This window comes from Natrix helvetica (genome assembly GCF_964273705.1).
Source record: "Natrix helvetica genome assembly, chromosome: 4".
In the NCBI taxonomy this organism is placed as follows: domain Eukaryota; kingdom Metazoa; phylum Chordata; class Lepidosauria; order Squamata; family Natricidae; genus Natrix; species Natrix helvetica.
In genome coordinates this window covers 154,762,722-154,788,048 of record NC_138550.1, presented here as the reverse complement: position 1 = coordinate 154,788,048, position 25,327 = coordinate 154,762,722, and the positions used below count along the sequence as shown (strand labels likewise).

Genomic DNA, 25,327 nt, shown 5'->3' with positions numbered 1-25,327 from the left:
CTTGGCATAATCTCGTACGTTTCCCTTCTATTTTCTCATCTAAGTTGTTTATGAAGATATTGAAGAGTACTGGGCCTAAGATAGAACCTTGTGGTACCCCGCTGCTTACTTCCCTCCATGTAGATGTAGACCCATTAAGGCAATGGTTCTTAACCTGTGGGTCGGGACCCCTTTGGGGGTCGAACGACCTTTTCACAGGGTCGCCTAAGACCATTGGAAAACACATATTTTCAAAAAAATACGGAAAACATAAAATAATTTTATGGTTGGGGGTCACCACAACATGAGGAACTGTATTAAAGGGTCGCAGCATTAGGAAGGTTGAGACCCACTGCATTAAGGACTACTCATTGAGTATGGTTTGTCAGCCAGTTACAAATCCATCTGGTAGTAATGCTATCCTTCCCCTTTTTTCTAGCTTAGCAAGAAGTAATTAACTTTTGGACTCTTCTCCTCTTTAGTGAGACACACAATCTTCTCTCATCACTTTCTGCCCTGGAGAACACTTGCCAGGAGCAAAAGAGAAGATGGAAGAAACCAACAGCGACAAAATATTTTGCTGGCCATCCATTCATTTCCAACAATAAATGGTGGTTCCACTAAAGATCACTAATTAAAAAGCGGAAGGAAAATTCTCTCCTTTCAGAGACCACTAGCTGCTAACGGGAGAGGAGATCTTGTCTGTAGAAGGACTATCACGCTTCAGAGAGATGTTGGTGGCTTTCTGAAGAGTCTCCTACTTCCATCAATCCTTCCCTTATTATTTATCTTCCTGATCTTCTTTGCGTTCTGTAAGATTCCTCCACTAGACTGGTTTGAAACAGACCAAAAAGCTGGTTGGGTCAAAATATGGACCCCAATATCTGGTCAGAACCAACAAAGTAACTCTTAAATGTAGCCTATGTTCTTCAGTTATGAAACCTGAGCCCCAAACGCTATATGTATGTTCTGCATTTTAAATTTGCAACACTTGTTCCAATAAACTTTCACCCAGATCTCTCTCTTTCACCTGTCTCATTACATCTTGTCAAGAGCTCTCCTATGATTTTTTTAAAAAAATGGTAGGGTATTCATCTGTGCTGTTGTATATTCAGGTTGGGGAAATTATTTCTGCTCCAAAGCACTCCCACCACATTTGTTTCCTTCCATGCCTTTATTAAAATGAATGAAGCTGAAATGATTTTCTAGATCCATTTCAACATATAGTAGTTTCCAACCTAACTAGGGAATAGATATTGTCCTGGTAGGTTTGTGAGATGACCTGTGTTGAGAAAAAGATCCAATTGGGTCTCCTGCACTTCTCACCAGGTTTCAGCACTGTTGACTATGATATCTTCCAGGACAAGTTATCCAAGTTGTGATGAGGACACTTTTACTATAGTGAGTTTACCCCTAATTTCCAGAAGGAGATTTGTGGACTAATTCTTCTGCCACATGGCAGTTAGAGTTGCCAAGGGCTCTATTCTATGCTCTTTAACATCTAAAACGTATGAAGAATGGTTGCAGGAATTGCGTATTTCTAGTATAATGAAAAGAAGGGACTAGGGATGACATGATAGGAGTGTTACAATATCTGAGGGGCTGTCACAAAGAAGAGGAATCAACCTATTCTCCAAAGCATCTAAAGGCAGGACAAGAAACAATGGATGGAAACTCATCAAGGAGAGAATCAACCTAGAACTAAGGAGAAATTTCCTGACAGGGAGAACAATTAAGAAGTGGCCTTCAGAACTTGCCTTCAGAACTTTTGGGTACTCCTACACTGGAGGTTTTTAAGAAGAGATTGGACAATCATTTGTCTGAAATGGTATAGGCTTTCCTGCCTGAGTAGGGGATTGGACTAGAAGACCTCCAAGGTCCCTTCCAACTCTGTTATTATGTTATCTTCATGTAATTGCTAAGAGAGGTCAACCAGGGATGTGGTCTGAAATGCCGTCTCTACTACTTCTAACTCTATTTGTATTATGGGTGAGGGGGTTGACATTCTGAACCAACACCAGGGTAGGATAATAGACCAAATAAGGATCAATAAGACTGAATCTTAACCCAAACAAGACAAAGATACTGCTTATGGTTGGTGCATCTGTCTAGCTAAGGGACATCTTGCTTATCCTGGAGGAATCCGCACTCATTCTAAAGGAGCAGATTCACAGTTTGCAGGGTGATTCTAGAAGCCAAACTAGCTTCTATGGCACAGAGTTAACAGATTAACAGAAGGAACCTTGTAGGTCATCTAGTCCAACCCCCACCCAAGCAGGAGAACCTACACCATTTCTGACAAATGGCAGTCCAATCTCTTCTTGAAAGAGAGAGACATGAAGCTTCCACAACTTCCGAAGGCAAGACATTTAACTTGAGGAGAAAAAGTGCAATCTTTGGAGATTATGAATTCTATAACTTTGAGGTAAGCTTGTGGGTCACTCTTTTCATTTAGAATAGAATAGAATAACCAATAGAGTTGGAAGGGACCTTGGAGGTCTTCTAGTCCAACCCCCTACCTAGGCAAGAAACCCTACACCACCCCAGATAAATGGTTGTCCAATCTCTTCTTAAAAATTTCCAGTGTTGGAGCATTCACAACTTCTGGAGCCAAGTTGTTCCACTCATTAATTGTTCTAACTGTCAGGAAATTTTTCCTTAGTTCTAAGTTGCTTCTCTCCTTGATTAGTTTCCACCCATTGCTTCTTGTCCTGCCATCAGATGCTTTGGAGAATAGTTTGACTCCCTCTTCTTTGTGGCAACCCCTGTGATACTGGAACACTGCTGTCATGTCTCCCCTAGTCCTTCTTTTCATCAAACTAGAGATACCCAGTTTCTGCAACCGTTCTTCATATGTTTTAGCCTCCAGTCCCCTAATCATCTTTGTTGCTCTTCTCTGCACTCTTTCTAGAGTATCCACATCTTTTTTACATCATGGCGAACAGAACTGAATGCAGTATTAAATATTACATCATTTAGCTTCAGATAAAAGCAAATTTGGTCATTCCTGAAACTATTTTTTATGAAACAGAGGAAAAAGCAGGATCAATTCTATCATCTGGAAGTTGGTAAAGTTCCTTTTATCAGCCTGTGCTTATTTTATCAACTACAACTTTACTGGATGGAGAACTTTGTAACAGATGCAGTGTTTATGCTCTGATAACTTCCGTTTGGATTATTGCAACACATTGTACACGGGACTGTCTTTAAAATGATCTGGAGACTTCAATTAATATAAAACCCAGCAGCTTGATTACTCACTAGGAACATATTATTCCAGGTCTTTCCCATTCGTGCTGGTTTTTTTGGACATAACTCAAAGTGCTGCTCTTTACCTTTAACCTGGGATTACCTGAATGAGAAGCTTCTCCCATACTGTATGTATCTGTCTGGAGTTAAAAAAAACATGCAATGAGGCTTTCTCCCATTGACAAACATTGTGAGGTGATTTTCTGTAGGAGGAAAGATATTCTGAGGCGGCCCACTTATGGAAAACCTTCCCAAAAGAGGCTCAACTGGTCCCCACACTAAAATCATTTCACTGTCAAGTGAAGACATTTCTATGGTCCCAGGCTTTTAAATGGGCTTTTCACTATATTTTAATTCCTATTGTTGTAACTTTTGGATGCTCCCTAGTTTTTATATGGTATTTTTATTTTGCATTTTATTGTATAGGTTTTTTATTCACATTGTATTTTTTCAAGTGTGTTTTGTTGTGAACTCTCTGAACAGCTTTCACTTTTGAGTGGTTTGAATAACGATAGCATTTAGGCTTATATACCGCTTCACAGTGCTTTACAGTTCTCTCTTTGCAGAGTCCGCCTATTGCCCCCAACAATCTGGGTCCTCATTTTACCGACCTCAGAAGGATGGAAGGCTGAGTCAACCTTCAGCTGGTGAGGATCGAACTCCAGGCTGTGGGCCGAGTTTGCGTTCAATATGGCATTCTAACCACTCCTCCACCACGACTCTTCCTTTAAGACTTAAAATAATGCAAGTTATTAATTATAGGTAGCCTTCAACTTATGACCCTCATGTGGTCATCATGATCAAAATTTCCATTGTTCAGCAAGGCAGTTTTTAAGTGAGTCAGACCTAATTTACGGCCTTGTTTGTCATAGTTGTTAAACAAATCACCCCAGTTGTTATATGAATCACATAGTCATTAAGAAAACCCAGCTTCCCTCATTAATTATGCTTGTCAGAAGCTGGCAGGGAAGGTTATTGATAGGTTTGTATAACCCTGGGATGCTGCAACAATCTTCTTCTTCTATATATATATAAAATGGTTGTGTGTGTGTATGTTCCAACATAACATAACATGGCTTTAGAAAAGACGGAGGAATAAGAAAAATGATTGATGAATGTTAGATTCTTGAGGAAGCCAGAATATATTAAGAAGTCAACATGTTCTTCATCTATATATATATAAATGTGTGTGTGTTCCAGCATAACTCTGGAATGCCTGGAGCAATTTCAACCAAACTTGGTACACAGATGGCTTACTCTCTGGAAAGAAATACTGTGGGGGTAAGATACCCCTAAACCCCTGGGGGGGGTGTTCTGTTAAGATACAGCCTATTGTGCCTTAAAATGACTTCTACTGTAATGCTGTAAAATGGCTTCTACTGAACAGCACAGTGGAGTTGCCATGGTAACCGCTTCACAGTACTCCACAAGGGGACTCCTCTGGTAAGGGGGAAAATCCAACATTAGAAATTATGTTTGGTCCGGACATTTTCCCCTTATAAATAAATACCCCTGGGCAATTCCAGGTTATTGGCTAGTTGTAAATACACACTGATTGCCTGAATTCTGATCATGTAATCATGGGGATCCTGCAACAGTTGTAACTGTGAGGATCGGCTGCAATGAATTCCTGTATTCATTTCCCCTGCTTTTCTTCAAGCAATTCCTATTTCTTATTTCTCCTTACATGAACCTTGTGAGGTAGGTTGAGCTAGAAGCATCCATTATCAAAGTCATTGAGAGAGTTTTCACAGCTGAGGGTTAAATTCAAACTGATCTCCCTTGTCCGACTTCAACACTAAAACAGAATCTCTTTCTCAATATTCAAAAAAAACCCCAACCTTTAATTTCACATGCATGCACATGCACAGTTTTGACCTGGAATAAAATAGAATGTATTTAACAGCACAGCTGCAGAGCAATTCTCAAAATGGCTGTTTTAAGAAAGACCATACACTCTATTGATTTAACTTACTAATTCATTAAACTCAGAAAGCTCACATGCTGCTTACTTGGGAATTAGGAGCATTTTCTTAGAGAATTATTTCTATAGGTTACACGCTGGGCAGATAATGAGAGGGTTCATACATCAAATTGCATTATAAGATTTGTAAGTTGTATAAATACCGTTATTGTGGCTTTCAGCTTTCATTAATGCATTCGTTGTGGTTTGTAAACTGTAGTTTATGTCTTAGACATAAACCAGGAAGCTGGGCAATTATGATTTACTCAATAATGATTAAACAAACATCGTTTAGCATAGTGCATGGGCCAATAGTGAGTGTCAGAAAAAATGAAAATATACAGAAATGCAAAATACAATACAAGTAATCCTAGACTTACAACTACAATTGAGCCCAACATTTCTGTTGCTAAGTGAGACAGTTAAGTGAGTTTTGTCCCATTTTATGAGCTTTCTTGCCACAGTTGTCACTGCAGTTGTTTAGTTAGTAACACCGTTGTTAAGTGAATCTGGCTTCTTCATTGACTTTGCTTGTCAGAAGGTCGCAAAAGGTGATCGCGTGGACCACCAGGGGTGGGTTGCTGCCGGTTTTACTACCAATTTGCAACCCGTGCCAGAAGTGCACTGTGTGTGCACGCGCGCTGTTCAATGTATGCATGCCCAGAAAAATTAACAGTGAACTGCGCACGTGCAGTCACTAAAAACCAAAATGGTGGCGGCCCAGCGGCGGCGAGTGAACTGGTTCGGGGGCGTGGCAGGCCTAGGTCGCTGCTGATTCTGCGACCCAGGCCTGAATTCCACTACCGGTTCGGCTGAACCGGGCCAAATCAGGAGCAACCTACCTCTGCGTGGACACTGCAACTGTCATAAATATGAATCAGTTGCCAAACACCTGAATTTTGACCAAATGACCATAGGGTTGCTGCCACGGTCATAAGTGTGAAAAAATGGTCACAAGTCACTTTTTTCAGTACCATGGTAACTTTGAATAGTCACTAAACGGGTGACTGTTGTAAGTCAAGGATTAACTGTATTTCTTCGCACAATTTTTAAAGATCATGACATTTTTGGCAGCAACCTCTGCATTGGCTTAAGCTGCGTAATTAAGCTGCCCTGAAGAAAAACAGAGAAGGAAATGAGGCAATCTCATTTTTAAAAGCACAGCTTAACAAACAATATTAGATCTTGGGACGTTAATCATACTGAAATAATTGAATTTACTTTCAGGAAGCAGTAGTGTTGGTTTGCGAGATCCGTGGACCTGATAACCTTTGAGGAAGTCCTTTTACTGTTTAGGATTGTGATACAGGAGAACAATATGCCAAAAGTGATAAATATGTAAGCAATACATCACTCTTTCCTTCCTCCTCATGGAAATTTATTTAGAAACTTCCTAAGGACTGTTTCTCCAGGTTTGAGAGGATGCAGAGCGAAAATGCCATATGGCAAGCTTTCTCTCTGAGGCGCTATTCCGTAGAACTATATGTTCTGGCCTAAGGCTTCCCACGAGCATGAAGCAAAGTCCTGGTCCCGACAAAAACCCTTTTTATTAATTTACTGTGAATTCTGCTCATTCACATCCAGCAAAGCCTTTCAAGGGAGGATTTACAGTCACAGACCTTATCTGGCTTGGAGAACTGCCAGGCCGATATCTGCAAAACCTGGCAAGGAGTCTCGGAGAGTCACGAAGTGAACTAATTGTCTTCTGCAAACTCCACTCCCCTTTCGCTCCTCTCTTATTTCCTCTGGGAGGGGCCATTCATCGTCCACCTGTGGCTTTACTCCCAAGTCGACCCCTGTTCTTTAGCTGTTCCCTTCGTCTGGCAACTCTGCGCATACGCACACTGGGAACAGGCTCCAGTTGTTCATCTGCCTCACTGATGTCTGACTCTGAAGGAAGCTGATAACTGGCATACAGTCCTGGCCCATCTCTCCCTCTGACAAGGAGCCCTCATCAGAGCCTTCCCCAGACTCCAGGACTGGCCCATATCCCTCTCCAACCTCCTCACTGTCCGAATCTGCTGCCAGCTCTGCTGGCTGCTGGTGGGCCACAACATTATATTTCAAACTCTGCTAGCAACTACAGGTAGTCCTTTACTTACTACCTGTCATTTAGCAACTTGTCAAAATGACAAGGGACACCCATTCCAAAAAGAGGTACTTATGATCTGGTTCTGAAGTTCTGAATGCAGTCGCCCCCAGCCATGCGACTTTTCGGGCATTCAGTGACCGTTCTGTTTTGCAATATCCTGCAGTCACATAACCCACAATTTACCTTTTTTTTTTTTTTTGCTGAAAACTGGCATTTACTTCTGGTTTTCGACAAAACCACCCCATAGCAAACAATGGGTTTGCTTAACAACTGCAGTGGTTGCTTAACAGTTCTGGATTCACTTAGTGATCACTGTAAAAATAGATCATAAAATAGGGCTGGTCAGGTGATGACACATAATGGGCAGTCTCCATTACAGCCATAAGTCGAGAATTGCCATTGTAGACATATGTATACCACCAGGGGTGTGAAACCCGATTCCATTGAGGGCCGCATCAGGTTTGTGTTTGACCTCGGGGGCTGGGGTGGGCATGGTCAGGGTGGGTGTGCGACCTCCCCAGTTCCATTTTCACTAGTAGAGGGCCCACGGGCCAGTCCTTCACTGTTACCAGGGCGGCCCGCAGGCCAGATCTAAGCACCCTGCAGGCCGGATTCGGCCCGTTGGCCTTGAGTTTGACACCCCTAGTACACACACACACACACACACACACACACACACACACACACACCAGAGCGTTGTGGGACACTAAAATGAAGCCAGACAAACCAAGCTGTGCACTGTTGGCTCTGTTGTGGCTCTCCCCTCTAGCAACTGCTGTAGAAAACTAGATGTGCAATGAAATATTCTAGAATTTGTAGAATTCTTATCTTGTGACCTGGACTATTTATGCTCAGAGTATACATGAGGATCAATCGTGGTGTCTTCCCGCAGGCACTACTGCCAGTTCGCTTGTGTTTGCACACTTGATGGGCGCTGCATGTGCATGCACAGTGCAATTAAAAATGTCTGTGCATGTGAAGAACTGGAAAACAAGATGGCGGTGCCAATGGCACCGCCCTGGGAACCAGTTAGGGGGCGTGGCAGGCCTGGGTCACTGCCAGTTCCAGTGACCCAGGCCTCCAAACCACTACCTGTTCAGCTGAACCGGTCCAAACCGGTAGGAACCCACCATTGGGATCAATCAATCAGAATAGAGCTGGAAGGGACCTTGGAGGCCTTCTAGTCCAACCATCTTGTTCAAGCAGGAGACCCTGTATCCTTCTGAGGTCGGTAAAATGAGGACCAAGATTGTTGGGGGGAAGATGCCAAATCTGTAAACTGCTTAGAGTGGGCTATGAAAGCACTATGTAGCGGTATATAAGTCTAAGTGCTATTGCTATAAACTCCCCTTTACCAAGCATGCATATTTACCAAATAAATAAATAAATAAATCAGAGAGTGTCTCCATCTTCCCCTTATTGTGCAATTTCTCCCTTGTCTTTATAAGCTTGCTACTGTCAAATAACGTATGCAGGAATTCACTGAAGAGGGAGCAAAACTTCAAGATGACAGGTTTTGCCAAGGACAGCAGCCGGGGCTATTGCCTAAAGCTTTATCTATACTGAGCCGTGCTGTTGAAATAAGCCAACTTGAAAGAAGAAAAAACTCACGCAGGAAAGGCTGAGAGAGAAGCTCCAAAAATAATAATAATAATAATGAATCTTGCCTTTTAAGAACAGCTTTAAAATTTCTATCCTCAGTTCGGTTCTTACATTATATAATTCGATTAAACACGGTCCTCAAGCCGTTTCTATAATGAGCAGAGAAAGGAATAATTTTGAGGAATTTAGGAGCCACCGCCGAGCCCTGATCAAAAAAACTGGTTTACCTGGGCAAGAAATAAAAACCTGAGAAAAATAATGTCTCAGGAAACACCCTCTCTAGTTCTCATGAAGATAAAGGGGATGGGGGGGCAACACATTCAGTCTCGCAAGATTCTGTAACTGTAACTTTATAATAAAATTAGCATCAGCATGCATGGCTTTGGTTTCTTAATCTGCTCTACATTGAAGAGCTGAAAGTATTCTGAATCCCAGAATACTTTCCTTTTCTTCTTTAAAATCACTTGAAATCTCGCAAACAGATGGGTGTATGCATTCTGGACTGGGACTCTATCATCTCCATCCCACTACATCAGGGATGGGTTCCTGCCGGCATTACTGCCAGTTCGGCGTACAAAAAAAATTGTCCATGCGCTCCCGCCTGTGCATACCTAAAAAGATTTGCCCATGCACCCAACATTAGAAAAGGGGGAAAAAATATTTTTGCAATGAAGATTGTTCTATGGCAGGGGTGTCCAAACTTGGGAACTTTAAGACTTGTGGACTTCAATTCCCAGAATTCCCCAGCCAGCATGGCTGGCTGGGGAATTCTGGGAGTTGAAGTCCACAAGTCTTAAAGTTCTCAAGTTTGGACACCCCTGTTCTATGGCATGTTCAGAACAGATAATCAAGCTGGGTGCCGTCCAGGGTAGAACCGGTTTGGGTGTGTGTCCGGCTGAGTTACTACCTACTCGGCCAAACCGGTAGGAACCCACCTTTGCACTACATACATCGTTCCTGTAACATGCGTGATCAGATTCTCCCTCTCCCGAGACTGTGGTTAATTAAAAAGAAAGAAGCCCATTTTAAGGGGTGACGTGATAGGAGTGTTCCAATATCTCAGGGTCTGCCACAAAGAAGACGGGGTCAACCTATTCTCCAAAGGACCTGAGGGCAGGAGAAGCAACGGATGGAAACTAATCAAGGAGAGAAGCAACCTAGAACTCTAGAGGTTTTAAAGAAAAGATTGGATAACCATTTGTCTGAAATTGTATTGGGTCTCCTGCCTGAGCAGGGGGTTGGAGTAGAAGATCTCCAAGGACCCTTCCAACTCTGTATTTTATTCTGTAATCTCAGACTCGGTATTCAAAGATTGATTTAACATTGAGAGACCTATCTTTTGATTACGTTTATACAAGTAGTCTTCATTGACTTTGTCAGAAGGCCTCAAAAGGTGATCCCAGGACCGCAGAAGACTGCAACCGCCATAAACATAAATCAGTTGCCAAGCGTCTGAATTTTGATCCTGTGCCCATGGGGATGCTGCAATGGCCATAAGCAGTGGTGGTTTGCTCTTACCGTCACTACCAGTACGCTGATCGCAGTCTGTTTGTGCACTGTGCATGCATGCGCAATCCACCGCCTCTGCGACACCCGGCTGCTTGTCGAGGCAGCGCAGGCTTCGCACACTGTGCGTGCATGCGCAGTGTGCCTTTTGGCATAAGTACAGCTATAGAGCGCAGGTTGGGTCAAACGAGCCACTGTACCGGTGCACTCTCAGCTGCTCCAGGCCACTATCAGTACAGCCATACTGGTCAGGACCGGCAGTAACCCACCACTGGTCGTAAGTGTGAAAAATGGTCATAAATCACTTCATTCAGTGCCACTGTAATTTTGAACAGTCATTAAATGAACTGTTGTGAGAGCCAAGGACTACCTCTACTTGTCTTCTCTTAGAGAAGTTTTCCGCTTTTCAGTTCCTTTTGCTTTTTCCTCCCAGCTTTTGCTTTCTCGTTTCTAAACATTCTGGCCATTTGCTATCTTCCGTACAGATCAAAACCTCAGGGCTAATCATGTAAGGAGAAACTTGTTTTGGTTTGAGCTGTGATCACACAGCCAACCCTTGAAGCCTTCTATCAGAACAACCTGAACTGGCCATGTCCATTAGGGGAAAACATGAAATGGTTCAGTGCTTTATCCTGAGTATTCCAGCCACGACAGTCAAAAGGCTGCTGTTTAAGAAAAGAAATAAATGCTATGTTGCAACTTGAACAAAACTCTTAGAAACACCAGGAGTTTTTGTTTCAAGTTTGAAACCCTTGGAAATAGCAGTTGTGAGCTTGAAACGTTTTGTACCACCTTAAATAATAATGTATGTTGTTGCCGAGTTTGGCTTTTCGCAGGGGAAGAGCGTTAGGGCTCTCAGCCATGTATTCAATTATTATATAACTGAGCTGAGAAAGCCATAACTGAGAAAACTGGCAAAGCTTTTCTTAATGTTCACTGAGTGTCAGCGCTTCAGGATAGCCTGGGTTGGAAAATGGACATCCTAAGGGTTACAGGAATCATCCTTTATTATTGAAGTGTATAATAGCAGAATATGGGAATGTGGGGTCCTTGGTGGTTTCTTAGCTTAGTTGTTTTCATGCAGACATTTGATAACCCAACTAGGTAGCATCATCAGTGCTAGAAGGGAATGGGGTTTCTCTCTGTCTATGTACAAGTAGCTTACCCTGTCATTGTTGTGATAGTGTCCTTGACTCTTCCCTGATTAGGCTGTTGCTTACTCAGTTAATAGTTCCTTGTTTGTTTGTATTTGGTTATTTATCTCTACTTATCTGGGTATTGATTGCTGATCAGAGGTGTAGTGATCTTCTAGATCTTTTATTGTCTCTTTTGAATGGCATGTAGACATTATTATCTCTATGCGCCTGTTGATGGGTGGTTTATCAGAGTTTCAGGTTTTCAGGGATTCTCTAGTGTTTTTGAACTTAGCTTGATACTCATTGTTTCCCAGGTGAAACTATGGCGAAGTCTGTCCATGTGTTCTGCAATTAATACGTTTTCAGACTCAGAGAGCAAACCCCACTCCCTTTTAGCACTGATGATATTACCTAGTTGGGTAATGAAATGCCTGCAAGAAAACCACCAAGTTCAGAGCGCATCAAGGACCCCACAATTCAACCCTGAGCTAAAAAAAATATCCTCTTGTATTAGAATCTTGAAGGCCTTTCGGAGTTTCTTTCTGCTCCGACACAATCAAGACAAAAATCATTTTGATTTTTCCCACGCTTTCCACTTTTCCAGGACTCAGTTCATCCAATTACCTCTATCTACCTTTATGCGAAGAAAAGTGATTGGAACATTCAATTCCAACCTTAAACAAGCTTGATACACCCAACACACAGCTTCCATTATTTAATTGGCTGCATTCTTGGTGCCTCACAGCAATGGCCCTGCAGTTCAGACCTCCCTGCCCTCTGCACTGGTTTATTCTCTGTCCATTTTCAAAATGTCCCTTTACCAGAGTGTGTATGTGCTCAGTAAGCTTCTCCCCTTTGTGTCTTGGCTACACCTGCATCTCCCTCCTACCTGACTCGCCCTCTGTCATGCATTGCTGCTCTCAAGGAACAGGAGAAAAAGAGAAGAAAGTTCCGCAGGAAAAAATGTGACTTCTAAAGCATGTTGTTATTTTAAGCTACTGAGTCTCCTCCTTCTCATGCGCTCATGATGGTGCCATTATTTGCCTCTGGGGCCTTATCTGTGCAATCATCTGCTGCTGGAGTGGAAAAATGTGGTGTCACACCCCAGTGCTTTGGCACTGTTGTACGGGTAAAGCTACTCATAAAATCATCTGCTTTGTTCTTGTGATCTAAGCATCATTTGCCAGTTCAAGGTACTGTCTCTGGCTTTGGCACATCACAGTAAATTATGTCCCTGCCTCTTTGCAGCTCACTTGGTGTTACCTGCTCAACCCTCACTTCTGCAACCAAACATGCACCAGCCCTCGTAGCAATCCGCCATGCCAACACTCAGTTGGCGCCTCCATTCAGCGACCAAATCAATGGGCCTCTCTAATCTCTGAGGGAGGCTGGGAGAAATGGAATGTGTTCTTCTTTAGCCATCTGATAATGTGCAGAACAGCTTGAGGAAGATCTGGAAAAACCACATGCCTCTTTGTTGACCAAAATGAAATTAGGGGAGCTCCATATGGACACAGGCAGATAAGATCAAAGGACCATTAATCCACACTGCTTTGGAGAGGCAGAATCCTCTAGCAGTGAAGCAACGATCCAGAGATCTCTGCAAATATCACACACAACCCTTACAAAGCAAAAACCAGGCCTGGCTCAGAACAGCGCTGATATCCATTGCAAATAAGACGTACGTGGGTAGAAATTTCACTCCCCTCTTGTCCGTCTACACGCAGAAGGCATAACTGATTCTTTCTTGCTGCTACACTGAGGAGGTTGACCAGTGTTTTTCAAACTTGGCAATTTTAGAATGTGTGGACTTCAGCTCCCAGAATCCCACAGTCAGCGTAAGTTGAAGCCCACACATCTGAACTTTGTCAAGTTAACAGAGTGTGGTAGATTTCTCTCATTAAAGGGCTTCCCAACTGTGCTGGATTACACTTTCCAAGAATTCCCATGGTGGTAGGGATGCTGGCTGAAGTTACAGCAGAGTAGCTACTGTAGGAAGTGTAAAACCCACCCCTCTCCTAGAAAATGAAACATTTTAGGAAATGTTAAAAACGCAGAATATTTCCCCCACCTTTGTAAATGGGCCATTAAGGCCTGAGCCAGTCTATTCTACATAATGAAGATCTATCTCCTTCAGGCAGAGCCATAATAGGAATCCCAAAGCCCTTTCATTACATCATTACACGGTAAGAGTCAACCAAGCTTGGGACTCAAAAGACAACCGATAGAGTTGTTCCTGCATGCTCCCATGGGAGTCTGACAACCAATCAGAATACAAGCTCAAATTCAAAAGCCCAGAGAGGGCATAAAATCCAGGGACTCTCAGCATCTCTGCCCTTTTTCTTCAAGATCTTCAAGGCATGTAATCACCCTTCCCCCCAGGACCTCAAACCACGTGGTCCTGTCCACTATTAAAAACCATCTTTCCAAACAGTCTCCGTGTTTCCAGTGTCTTTCTCCCCACTTGGAACTGAACCCAGATGGACATTTCTTCCAACACTACTACTCACACCTTTCCTTAAAATTTACTCAGGTAAAAGCAAGCCATTAATAAATAAATATATTTCAAGGACACCCTCCTCCAGGTAGAATCGTCTGGCTGGAAGTGAATCCATGTAGTTCTCGACTTACAACCAATTACTTGGTGACTGTTCAAAGTTACAATAGACCCCCTACAAAAGTTATTAGGACTCAAATTCAAAATTCCAATGGCCGCCCCTGAGATCATGTGATCACATTTTGGGCACTTGGCAACTAGCCTGCATTAATAGCTGTTTGTTGTGTTCTATGGTCACATGACTGTGATTTATGACAGATTTAGGGCATTTACTTCCGATTTCTGGAAAAAAAAAGTTCCATTGCAGAAGATCGGTTTGCTTAATGACATAAAATTAGATTGGTCAATTTGGGTGCATTGACTTACTACTGTTATAGCATACAATAGAAAGTGCAGTATCCATTATAATCATAAGTCAAAGACTGTTTGCAGGGAAAGATGCTTACAAACCTGTCCTCAAAGAGACATGGTCTAAGAATTAACCTTTTACCTTTTGGAATGATTTGACAATTTGTTCTGTTTTTTAAAAGTATTATTTGTAAACCATCTGGAGCAGGGGTCACCAGGTGGTGGTCCGTGGACTACTGGGGATTCACGAGAAAATGTTGGTGGTCCACAGAAAAATATTTGCATTTTTTATATTGCACTAAATCAGGGATCCTCAAACTACGGACCCTGGGCTGGATATGGTCCACTGAAGCAATTACTTCCATTCGCTGATGGGATGGGGTCCTTCAGGCACTTAGTTTGACTGCCTGTTGGAAGCCGTTGAGTAGCTCCAGCCCTTACCTCCCTCCCAACCTCCCTCCCTGGGAGTCCAGGCACTTTAGTAAGCGGTGTGCGAAACTTCAGCCGGACTCCTCGAAAGACAGTTTTCAGGGGGCCGATTTAGCGCCCAGGCTGGCTACAAGTCAAACATTCATTCTTGGCCATATCTGAGATTCCTAGCTGCAATGGACAGCAAACCTAGGGTTGACTCCAGGTGCTTCTCTCCACTAACAGGTGGCCAAGCTAAGTGCCTGAAGGACCCCATCCCGTCACTACGGTAATTCAATATTAGTAGTCCACAGGATTTAAAATTATGAATTTAATGGTCTCTGAGATCCGAAAGGTTGGTGACCCCTGATCTGGAGTATGGGAGCAGAAACGTACGGGCATGCAAACAAGCAAACAAACAAATAAATAAATATCAGGGCATCACAATGCTTGAATGTTTCAGCCTTCAGGAGAGCATGCAAGCAGAAAGGAAAGAAAAATGTAAAAATCTTCTCTATTTGATATGACAACAGTAGTTCACATGTTTTACTTATCATAAAATGTTTGCATTTCACTTCCTCTTACTTGGTTTCTTAACTTGGCTGCTGGCACTAATGAAGGCTTTGTAAATTCTGCATAGGTTGCAATTTCACTTTGCAACAAAAATCCTTTTACACCGATGGCTGGTGGAACCCCCTCCCGGATTTTAATCTCACCTCATCCTGGAAAGCTTTAAATAAATAAACCAATGAATAATAAAATAAAATAAAGATAAATAAGATTTTTTTTAAAATTAAATAAATAAAAATAAAAACTAAAATAAAATAAATAAATAAATAAATAAAATAAGATAATAATCTACATATCTATCTCTATCTCTATCTGTCTGTCTATATTATCTATCTATCTATCTATCTATCTATCTATCTATCATCATCATCTATCTATCTATCTATCATCTATCTATCCGCTCTTCTATATCTACAGGTATCATCTATCTATCTATCATCTATCTATCTATCTATCTATCTATCTATCTATCTATCTATCTATCTATCTATCATCTATCTATCTATCTATCTATCATCTATCTATCTATCTATCTATCTATCTATCTATCATCTATCTATCTATCATCTATCTATCTATCTTTCGGTGTGTGTGTGTGTGTGTGTGTGTGTGTGTGTGTGTGTGTGTGTCCTAGCATATTGTCCAACCATCATAAATATATGTCAGTGGTCAAGATTCCTAATTTGGATCAGACAACCGTGGTCAAAAGTGTGAGGACCAGTCATAAGTCACTTTTTTCCAGTGCCGTTGTAACTTCAAACTGTAAATGAAGAAAGAGTCAAGGACTACCTGCAATCTCTTTTTTTTTAAGTGGTGGCTGGTTCTATAACTTGCACCAATCAACATTCAGCAAGCTGATGCTCTCAGGGAGAGCTAAATAATGCAATTCCCAGGATCGCCAGTCATCATTAAGACAAGAGGGAAACGGGGATGGAAAATGTCAAAGTTACAGATACCAAGAGAGAAATGTGGCCTTGTGCCTGCTCATTTTAATTTTTGCTCCAATCCCTGCTGCCAATCCTTGAAAACCTCATATGAAAGTCAATGCACGTCAGATAGAATAAACCAGGGCAGTGGTGAAATTCAACTATTTTACTACTGGTTCTATGGGCGTGGCTTTGTGGGTGTGGCAGGGGAAGGATACTGCAAAATCTCCATTCCCACCCCACTCTGGGGCCAGCCAGAGGTGGCATTTGCCGGTTCTCTGAACTCCTCAAAATTTCCGCTACCTGTTCTCCAGAAACTGTCAGAATCTGCTGGATTTCACCCCTGGACCAGGGGTGTCAAATTAAATTTCTGGCCCCCTGGTCCTTGAGTTTGGCACCCCAATAGACTATTCATGCTATATGCCTGAAGTATAGAGAGTGCAGACTTTGCCTTATGTAGAAGAATCAAAGCTGTGTATCTGGAAAAGGAAATGTTGTTTGACAGATGGTGGTATGAGAAGATGTCAAACAAAATGTTTTGAATTGTTCCTTCTTCTTTTTTAAAAAAAAAACACCGTTCTTTCATTCTCAGACTTTAGCTATCCCGTAACAGCAAGACAGCTAAAAACACATCCTCCTGTTTTTGTATAGATGGAACGGGTTGAGGGATAGCCCTAAAATCGCTCTTTTGAATTCATCCTTGTTTGCTGCCAGTTGGGGAAATGAACACAAAGTTAAAATAAAGGCAGGCTCCGAAGATGGATGAACTTCTCTTCTCTCCGAAAATTACCTTATTCCAAGGCAGCCTTCCAGGTAAGCTGGAATACAACTCCCATCTTCTCTACCCAGCAAGGCCAGTCTGCTAGAGCAGGGGTCTTCAACCTTGGCAACTTTAAGCCTGGAGGACTTCAACTCCCAGACTTAAAGCAAAACTGGCTGGGGAATTCTGGGAATTGAAGTCCTCCAGGCTTAAAGTTGCCAAGGTGGGAGAGCCCTGTGTTAGAGGATGATGGGAATGCCGGATCTGTTTCGTTACCCTTGGGCGTTTGTTCACTCGCAGCAGTCTTTTCCTCCTTGAGATGTGAAAATATTGAAAATTCTTGAAACTATCAGGCATTGCTATGTAGCTGGACCGCATCCTGTTACAACACGGCAGCTTGGAGTGATGAAGGAAAAATTCACCTGGTGCCTTTGCGCCAGTTATGTCCTCGCAGGCCCATCTACTTTGCAGGGTTATGGTTGAGACTAATTAAATAAGAGGAGACAACCCTCCCCATGTAACCTTCATCCTTTTAAGGGAAAAGGAGATTATTCCAGGAAAACCAACCGGGAAAAACCAAAATCTGGCGTAGTATAACCCAGTTTCTCTTGCTGCCCCCTCCAGGTGAAGTACTTGCAAAAAGCCCCATCCTTACCGTAGCTGTTCCCCTGTCAGAAGAACCACAGCCATGCGCTCCAGCTCAGATGCCCTCTGTTGCAGGGTGCCCAAGCTATTTTCTTCCATTGCTGCAACCAGCCTGGCCAGAAACAAACACACATAAACACACATACAAAAACAAAAGGAGAAGATGAAAGGCGGGCTGAAGATCATCTGGATGCCCCTTTCAGCATCCCAAAAGCTTGCAGATGCTTCTCTTTCAGCCTTCTGACTTTTAAGCTCAACCTTCACTGTCTATAACCCAGCTCCTCTTTAGGATGGTGTCAAAAAGGATGCAAGCACCACCTCTGGGCAATCCGGAGCGGCGCCCTTGAACGGGAAGCTTAAGACTTCCAGGCGAGGCCTTGATGTGGCTTGGAAGGCAACCGGGCACATGGCTGCGTCTCCTCCCCTTGTCAACTTGCTTGTCCGGCCGCCTCCTCCCCGGAGCCTATTTTGCGCCCCCCCCTTAAAAAAATTTTTTTTTAAAAAAATTACCAATTCTTCTGGAGCAGAAACAAGGCTTTTGCTCGATCGCTGGCAATCCTTGCAATTTTAAGCAAGCTTCTCAGCGCTTTCCTTCCCTTAGAACCCCGAGAAGCGCTTCTCTCGGACACGCCGCTTCCTCGGCTGCGCTCACCCCACCCCCTGGACCCCGGCAGTGTCTCCAGTGCGGAGACACCCACCCACCCACCCCCTTGCACTCCCGATGCGCGCAGCTCTCTGGATCCCTTCAGCTCGCATCGCCTCGGCCGCGCAAAGCTCGCCCCCGCCCCCCCCCCAGCTGCAAAGGACAACAAAACCAAGCAGCCACCCCATGCACTGGCCACCCAAAAAAAAAAAAAAAAGACAACCTGACATTGGGCAAAGCGACGGGGGTTGGGTGGCCAAGGGGAGAATCCTAACCTGCGAGGTTGCCACCCACCCACTCTGCTTTTCAAGCGGACTCACCTGGCCCGGGAAAGTGGCGGCTTCCCCCAAGGCGATCCAAAGGGAGAAGAAGATTCCCCCGCAGGCTTCCTTGTTGTGGTGTGACAGGCAGGCTGCGAAGGACACGTGGTTGCAGCAAAGCGCAGCCTGGCCAGCAGCGTCCCCCTCCGTCCGGCCCGGCGGCGAGGGGCTTCGCTGGAGCCGAAGAAGGCGTACGCTCTCAGGAGCGGCGGTGGCACCGGGGAGTCAATTCGCCTCGAGGTCCGGGCGGGGAGGGACGCTGGGAAGCATGGGGAGGAGGGAGGGAGCGGGAGGAGGAGGAGGAGGAGGAGTGCGGGTGGGAAACAATCGCGCTGCGGTTAGCAACACCTTCCGAACCGCCGAAGCGGGCAAGTGACAGGAAGGGGGGCGTTTCTGGAGCACGCCCCCTCCCCTCCCCTGCTTCAGTTTTTTTCCTGTTCGTCTCTTTCTTACAGTAAAGCAAGTACTGCCAACCTGCCTTCCATTGAGGACCTGTATACTGCACGAGTCAAAAAGGGGGCCGTGAAAATATCTACAGACCCCTCGCATCCTGGACATAAATTGCTTCAACTCCTACCCTCAGAACGACGCTATAGGGCACTGCACACCAGAACAACTAGACACAAGGAGAGTTTTTCCCCCAATGCCATCACTCTGCTAAACAAATAATCCCCTCACCACTGTCAAAGCATTCACTAAGGCTGCACTACTATTTACTATTAGTCTTCTCGTCGTTCCTATCACCCATCTCCTCCCACTTATGACTGCAGGACTGTAACTCTGTGGCTTGTATCCTTACAATTTATATTGCTATTGATTGTTTCCTGATTGCTTATTTGTACCCTATGACTATCATTAAGTGTTGTACTTTTTGATTCTTGACGAAGGTATCTTGTCTTTTTATGTGCACTGAGAGCATATACACCAAAAACAAATTCCATGTATGTCCAATCACACTTGTCCAATAAAGAATTCTATCTATCTATCATCCATCCATCTATCATCTATCATCTATCTATCTATCTATCTATCTATCTATCTATCTATCTATCATCATCTATCTATCTATCATCATCTTCCTCCTCCTCCTCCCAAAAAGGAGGAGGGTTGGCGTCCCGGGAAGTGGCCCAAAGGGAAATAGCTAAGAAGCCATTTGCAGCGGGATTCTCATTTAAAGTTGCACACAGATTCCTCCCCCCTCCCCCCCAATCTCTGGATCAAGCTGAGAGGCTTCCTGGATCTTGGCTGGCTTGCACCACTGCTGGCAGTTCTTTTGCAGAGCAGAAAGGATTTTTAAAGAACCGAAGCCTTTTCCTTACTCGGGTTGCTTCGTTTCCCATTCGGTTTGGTTTGCGTTGCGTTGTTGCGTTGCGGAGGAAATAGACATCACTGAGGGATGGTGCAAAGCAGCGGACCGTTTTGGCTTGTATGAGAACCAGGGCTGTGAGGTGCTTTGGTTAGAGAAGGATCGTTCATCTTTCTTTTCACAAGCTCGTAGTAGAGGTAGTGCCCCCACCTCCCTATTTTAATTTCCGGAGGCCCCGTTAGGTTAGTGAGACTGATCCCAAGGAATTGAGTGAGCTTCTAAGGCTTGGGGTGGATTCGAACCTGGGTCTCCTTAATCCGGGTCCAACACCCTTAACCAGATGTGACAAATAGAAATAAAATACAGGTAATCTATATCCTGCCAACAAAAGTGCGTACAGTGAAGGCTATGGTTTTCCCAGTTGCAATGTATGGCTGTGAAAGTTGGATCATAAGAAAGGCTGGGTGCCAAAGAATGGATGCCTTTGAACTATGGTGCTGGAGAAGACTCCTGCGAGTCCCTTGGACTGCAAGGCGATCAAACCGGTCAGTCCTAGAGGAGATCAACCCTGACTGCTCTTTAGAAGGCCAGATCCTGAAGATGAAACTCAAATACTTTGGCCACCTAATGAGAAGGACCGACTCCCTGGAGAAGAGCCTAATGCTGGGAAAGATTGAGGGCAAAAGAAGAAGGGGACGACAAGAAAATGAGGTGGCTGGATGAAGTCACTGAAGCAGTCGGTGTGAGGTTAAATGGACTCCAGAGGATCGTAGAGGACAGGAAGGCCTGGAGGAACGTTGTCCCTGGGGTCCTGCTAGGTTGGACATGACTTCGCAACTAACAACAACAATCTACGTTTTCCAACAGTTCATTTAGTGACTGTCCAAAGTGACGTCTGACCATTTTTCAATCAGAGCCTTTGTAGCATCCCCATGATCACACGATCAAAATTCAGACGCTTGGTGGTTCATACTTATGACCATTGCTGTGTCCCGGGGTCATGTGATCACCTTTTGCGATCTTCCGGCAAGCAAAATCAAATGGGGAAGCCAGATTCACTTAACAAAACTGAGTTATCGACAGCAGTAATTTACTTAACAACTGTGGCCAGAAAGGTCGTAAAATGGAGCAAGACTCACTTAACAAATGTCTCACTTAACAATCAAAATGTTGGGCCCGATTGTGGTCGTAAGTTGAGAGCTACCTGTACTTTGTAGGAAACTAAGCATTCTTTCTCCAAAAGAACCAAGTTGGTGGTGTAGTTAATGGGACAAGCCAGGTCTAGTCAAGCACCATTTCTCAACCTTGGCAACATTAAGATGAGTGGACTTCAAATCCCAGAATTCTCGTTGGCTGGAGAATTCTGGGATTTGAAGTCCACCCATCTTAACGTTGCCAAAGTTGAGAAACACTGGCCTAGTCTTTGGGCCAGTTACTTTCTCTTCCCCACCTTGCCTCACAGGGTTGTTGTCGGCAAAAAGAGGAGAAAGGATCAATCTACATATCCTGGCCAGTGCTGCTGTACATAAAGCAGAATACAAATCTAATCAATAGGTGTTTTTTCTGGCATGGAAGGATTTCATCGCTTGGATAAAAATCTCCTTCATCTCAGGTTGATTTCTGGTAACATGGGGTGGGGAACTTTGGCCCTTTAATGAGCTGAGCATGTGGCTGGCTCAGGAATTCTGGAAGTCCACAAGTCATAGTAGGGCCTAGGTTTCTCACCCCTGAGGTAACCACATGGGCACATTAATGAGCAATGAGAGGTGTTTATTCAGTTTATGTGGCTGCCCATTTCACATGCGGTTTTGCTGCTGCTCCTGCCACTGATGCTTTTCAAGCTTTCAAACAATACGTGGGTGTGGAAGCCCACAACTGAAAAACAAGCTTGAAAGTGGCAGGGGAAGAGAACATTAAAAATGCCCCCAGTGCATCCGTAGGGGAGAAGCAATGGGACAGTGATGTGAAATGTGGGCATCAGCTTCATTCTAAACCTCTGTCCCTTCTTATCAAATATAGCTAAACCTGCTATTAAGCAATTTTTTTAAAAAAAAACCTTCAGAAACCACTTACTTTGACTTTCCAGTTTAGTCTACAGTCCAGATTAGATGTGGGGAGGGACAGACAAATCTAACAAATAAAATTCCTACCAGTCTCCCACCCAAGTACCATGGGATCAGAACCTGTTTAGGTTTCTGAAATCTGAAAAAAGTTATCTGTACACTGCTACCTAGCTGAAGACCTCTTAAAAACAGCTTTAAACAAAAAATGTTCAGGTTTTTTTCCCTTGATAATTCTCAAAGTTTGATTATGGAGGCTTGTTTGCAGGTTTTGCATTTTGTGAAGTTAATCTCCTGGTAGTTCTTGCCCAAGATTTCCAGCTCAACATTTTCATTGTCGTGTATGACAAATCATCTACAAATTCCCAAAACGAAAAGAAAAGAGGAGAGCATGGAAAAAAGTGTTTAGCCTACAGTACTCTAGTCCAGAGGCTTTTATTGTTTTTTTTAAAAAAGAGTAACGGTCTTTACTGTATAGCTTTAAAATCACAGCATGGTGTCAATTTACACTATATTAACTAAATAGGGTTCTTAAGTGAGCTTTTCGGTGATTAAAAAATCCTGGATGACGTGTCACATTCTATGTATCAAATACTATTTCATTCTTATCTATACATAATATGATAAATAACTAATAGATAATATTGTCCTTTTACTAATGGCTTTGGTATGTTAATGTTTTGTTTCTTTCTCCTTAAACATTAAAGAAACATTAAATTAACCTTCAAAAGTTACCAAATGTTTTTAAAAATGTAATATGTATGATATATATGAAAAAAAAGAGGCTCATTGGATGAGAAGTGAATCACTTCCAAAAAACCAAGGAAGTCCAGTTGCCTTTGGAAAAAGCACCTTTGGGGTTTCAGAATTGACCCCATTCTGGTTTCTGGAAAGTAAACGTAAAGGAAGTATAATGGTATGTGAGAATGACCTTGGAAGACTGGGCAAAGGGATTCTGCCAAGGGAACAGTCAGATAAACAAGACTGAAGTTGGCCTTGCAGGACATATCAGATAAGAAACACAACCAGATCAGCTTACTTTATTGTAAAGTTACACTGACGGAATCTTGCAAATCTGAAAGTTGTGTTTCTCTTCTCCCCCATTTCCTTTACAGCCCCCCAAAAGTAGGGAGGGTCTCTCCTGAGCCTCTTGCCCAGCCCACTATCCAGCTACAGGATGGGGTCCTCAAACTTTTGAAACTGGGGGCCAATTCACAGTCCCTCAGACTGTTGGAGGGCCAGACCGGCTGGGTGGCCATGCCTAGGTGGTCGTGTGATTGGGTGGCCATGGCTATGTCATGTGACTAGGTGGGGTGTGGCCAATTTAACAGTCCATTGAACAACAGCACTTTTGCTCCTGGGGGTGTTTTATTTGCTTTTGTTTGCATGTTGCTCTTTTGGTTGCCTTTTCTTTTTACTAGATCGTTTTTTCAGTTGTTTAGGAGTCTAGTGGTCCACTTCAGGAAACTCAGTTTTGCAGCAATTCTCCTCAGCCCCAAGGAGCTTGAGAAATCTCTTTCGGTTGCTCTCTCTCGCTCTTTCTTTCTTTGTCCCCCCCCCTCTCTGTCCCTCTCCCCCCTCCGTCTCTTTTCCCCTCTGTCTACCTATCCCTATTTATCTTTTGGAGGTGAGGGAGGCCAAAAACAGCACTCTTTTTAAGCCAAAAACAGGCTGTTTTGCCCATTTTTGCCCCCTCCCCGGTGTCTGTGGGACCCGTTTTTCACCCCCCCCCTTCAGAATGTCTCTGCAGGCCAAATGTGTTGGCCTTACCTTTCAGTTCCAACCTGCAGCGCTCGGAAGGTAAGTCCTGCAGTTGGCCGCAGGGTGGGCAGGGCAATGTGGGTGGGGGAGGCCTCGTGGTCCTGCGCAAGCCAGATTAATGGCTTTAGCGGGCCACATGTGGCCCACGGGCCGTAGTTTGAGGACCCATGCTATATGCTGTCTCTTATCTGACTATTCCCTTGACAATGTCTCTTGACCTAGTCTGCCAAGGCCATCCCCACATATTACAGAAGGGAAGAAATGCTTTTCGGATTTGCAAGATTCTGTTACTGTAACCTTATAATAAAGGCAGTTTTATACTCATAGTTTGGCTTCTTGTCTGGATTACCACAAAAGGCTGACAATCATTTACCCAGGAGGAGAGGACATGTTGGGTTTTTCCTCCTCGTCAGGTTAAGGGTAGGAAGGAATTGGAAGGAGGCTTATTTTTCTATAGCTGTTTCGCCTTTTGAAATCTGCTGCCTTTGGGGATTCATAAGGCCCTATGAGCACTTGAAGAGAAGGAATGATGCTTGGAATTAGTTTTTAGCAATATTTAAGTAATGTTATTTGTGAGCTGGGTTTTTTTTCCTATGATTTTGTACGTTACTGTCAATTTTTGAAGTAGAAGGGAGTACAAGGAATACAGTAAATCAGTCAACATTTTTAAAAATCTTTTCCTTCTGAAGAGCCCACAGCATCTTACAAAAGAAGCAGGAAAATGACCTGGAATGAAACCGTGAAGATTGCTGTCTTGCTGTGTCCATAAAAGGCTACAGAAATGAAATAAGGTTCATTAAAATAAAGCAGTCTACAGTTACTGTATGTCCTGTAACAGAGCGCTAGCTACTGTGCAAACGCGTGAATGAATAAAAACCTCACTTCTCATTTGAAGTGAGATTGTGTCTCTCACAGAAAGCAGCTCCCGAGTTGAAGTGTTGCAATCCATCATCGACAGGGCTCTGCTTTTAATCATCCCACTGCAAGACTGATCCAACCACAGGCCCAAGAGCAGGTCATCCCTCTCTGAGCTTAGCTGACCCTGGGGAGTGGGTCTCATAAAAACCTGAAGCCTGAGTAACCAGTTCCACTTGTTCCATAAGTGGAAGATAAACCTTAAACCAGTGATGGCTAACCTGTTCCGGACCGAGTGCCCAAATCCTGTGTGTGTGTAAATGAGTGTGCATGTGCCGTAACCCCCAAAATGCAATGTGCCCCCATGCAAGCACATGCAACTCCCCACATGTGCCCCCACCATCCCCCCCACCTCCCACGCTTACATGTGTGACCCCCCCACCCACACCCCACCCTGCGCATGTTTACAACCCCTCCACATGTGCTCCGCCTTGTGCATCCACGCACAACCCACCCACCCCACGCGCTCCACCCCCATGAATCCGCACGTGACCCCCCATACCCCATGCACGCACAGCAGAGACCCAAGGGCTAGCTGGCCAATGGGTGCCGTGTGTGCATGTGCAGTGGAGCTGAACTGG

The 25,327-nt window shown here is 43.8% G+C and overlaps 1 protein-coding gene across 2 annotated transcripts in view; it reads right to left on the bottom strand.

Annotated features, from left to right (window-relative positions):
• DEPTOR (DEP domain containing MTOR interacting protein) overlaps positions 1-18,955 on the bottom strand; it is an 85,603-nt gene extending 66,648 nt beyond the window's left edge. Inside the window, exons 1-2 of one of the 2 annotated variants that reach the window (XM_081950859.1) lie at positions 18,705-18,955; positions 17,752-17,853 (exon numbers count right to left, since the gene is read on the bottom strand). In XM_081950859.1, the coding sequence (XP_081806985.1) occupies positions 17,752-17,840 (89 nt within the window). In that variant the 5' untranslated portion in view covers positions 17,841-17,853; positions 18,705-18,955. Of the gene's footprint in view, positions 1-7,466; positions 7,596-17,751; positions 17,854-18,704 lie in introns of those variants that run through there. The other variant, XM_081950858.1, reaches the window with a different exon arrangement.
• Between the last annotated feature and the right edge of the window lie 6,372 nt (positions 18,956-25,327).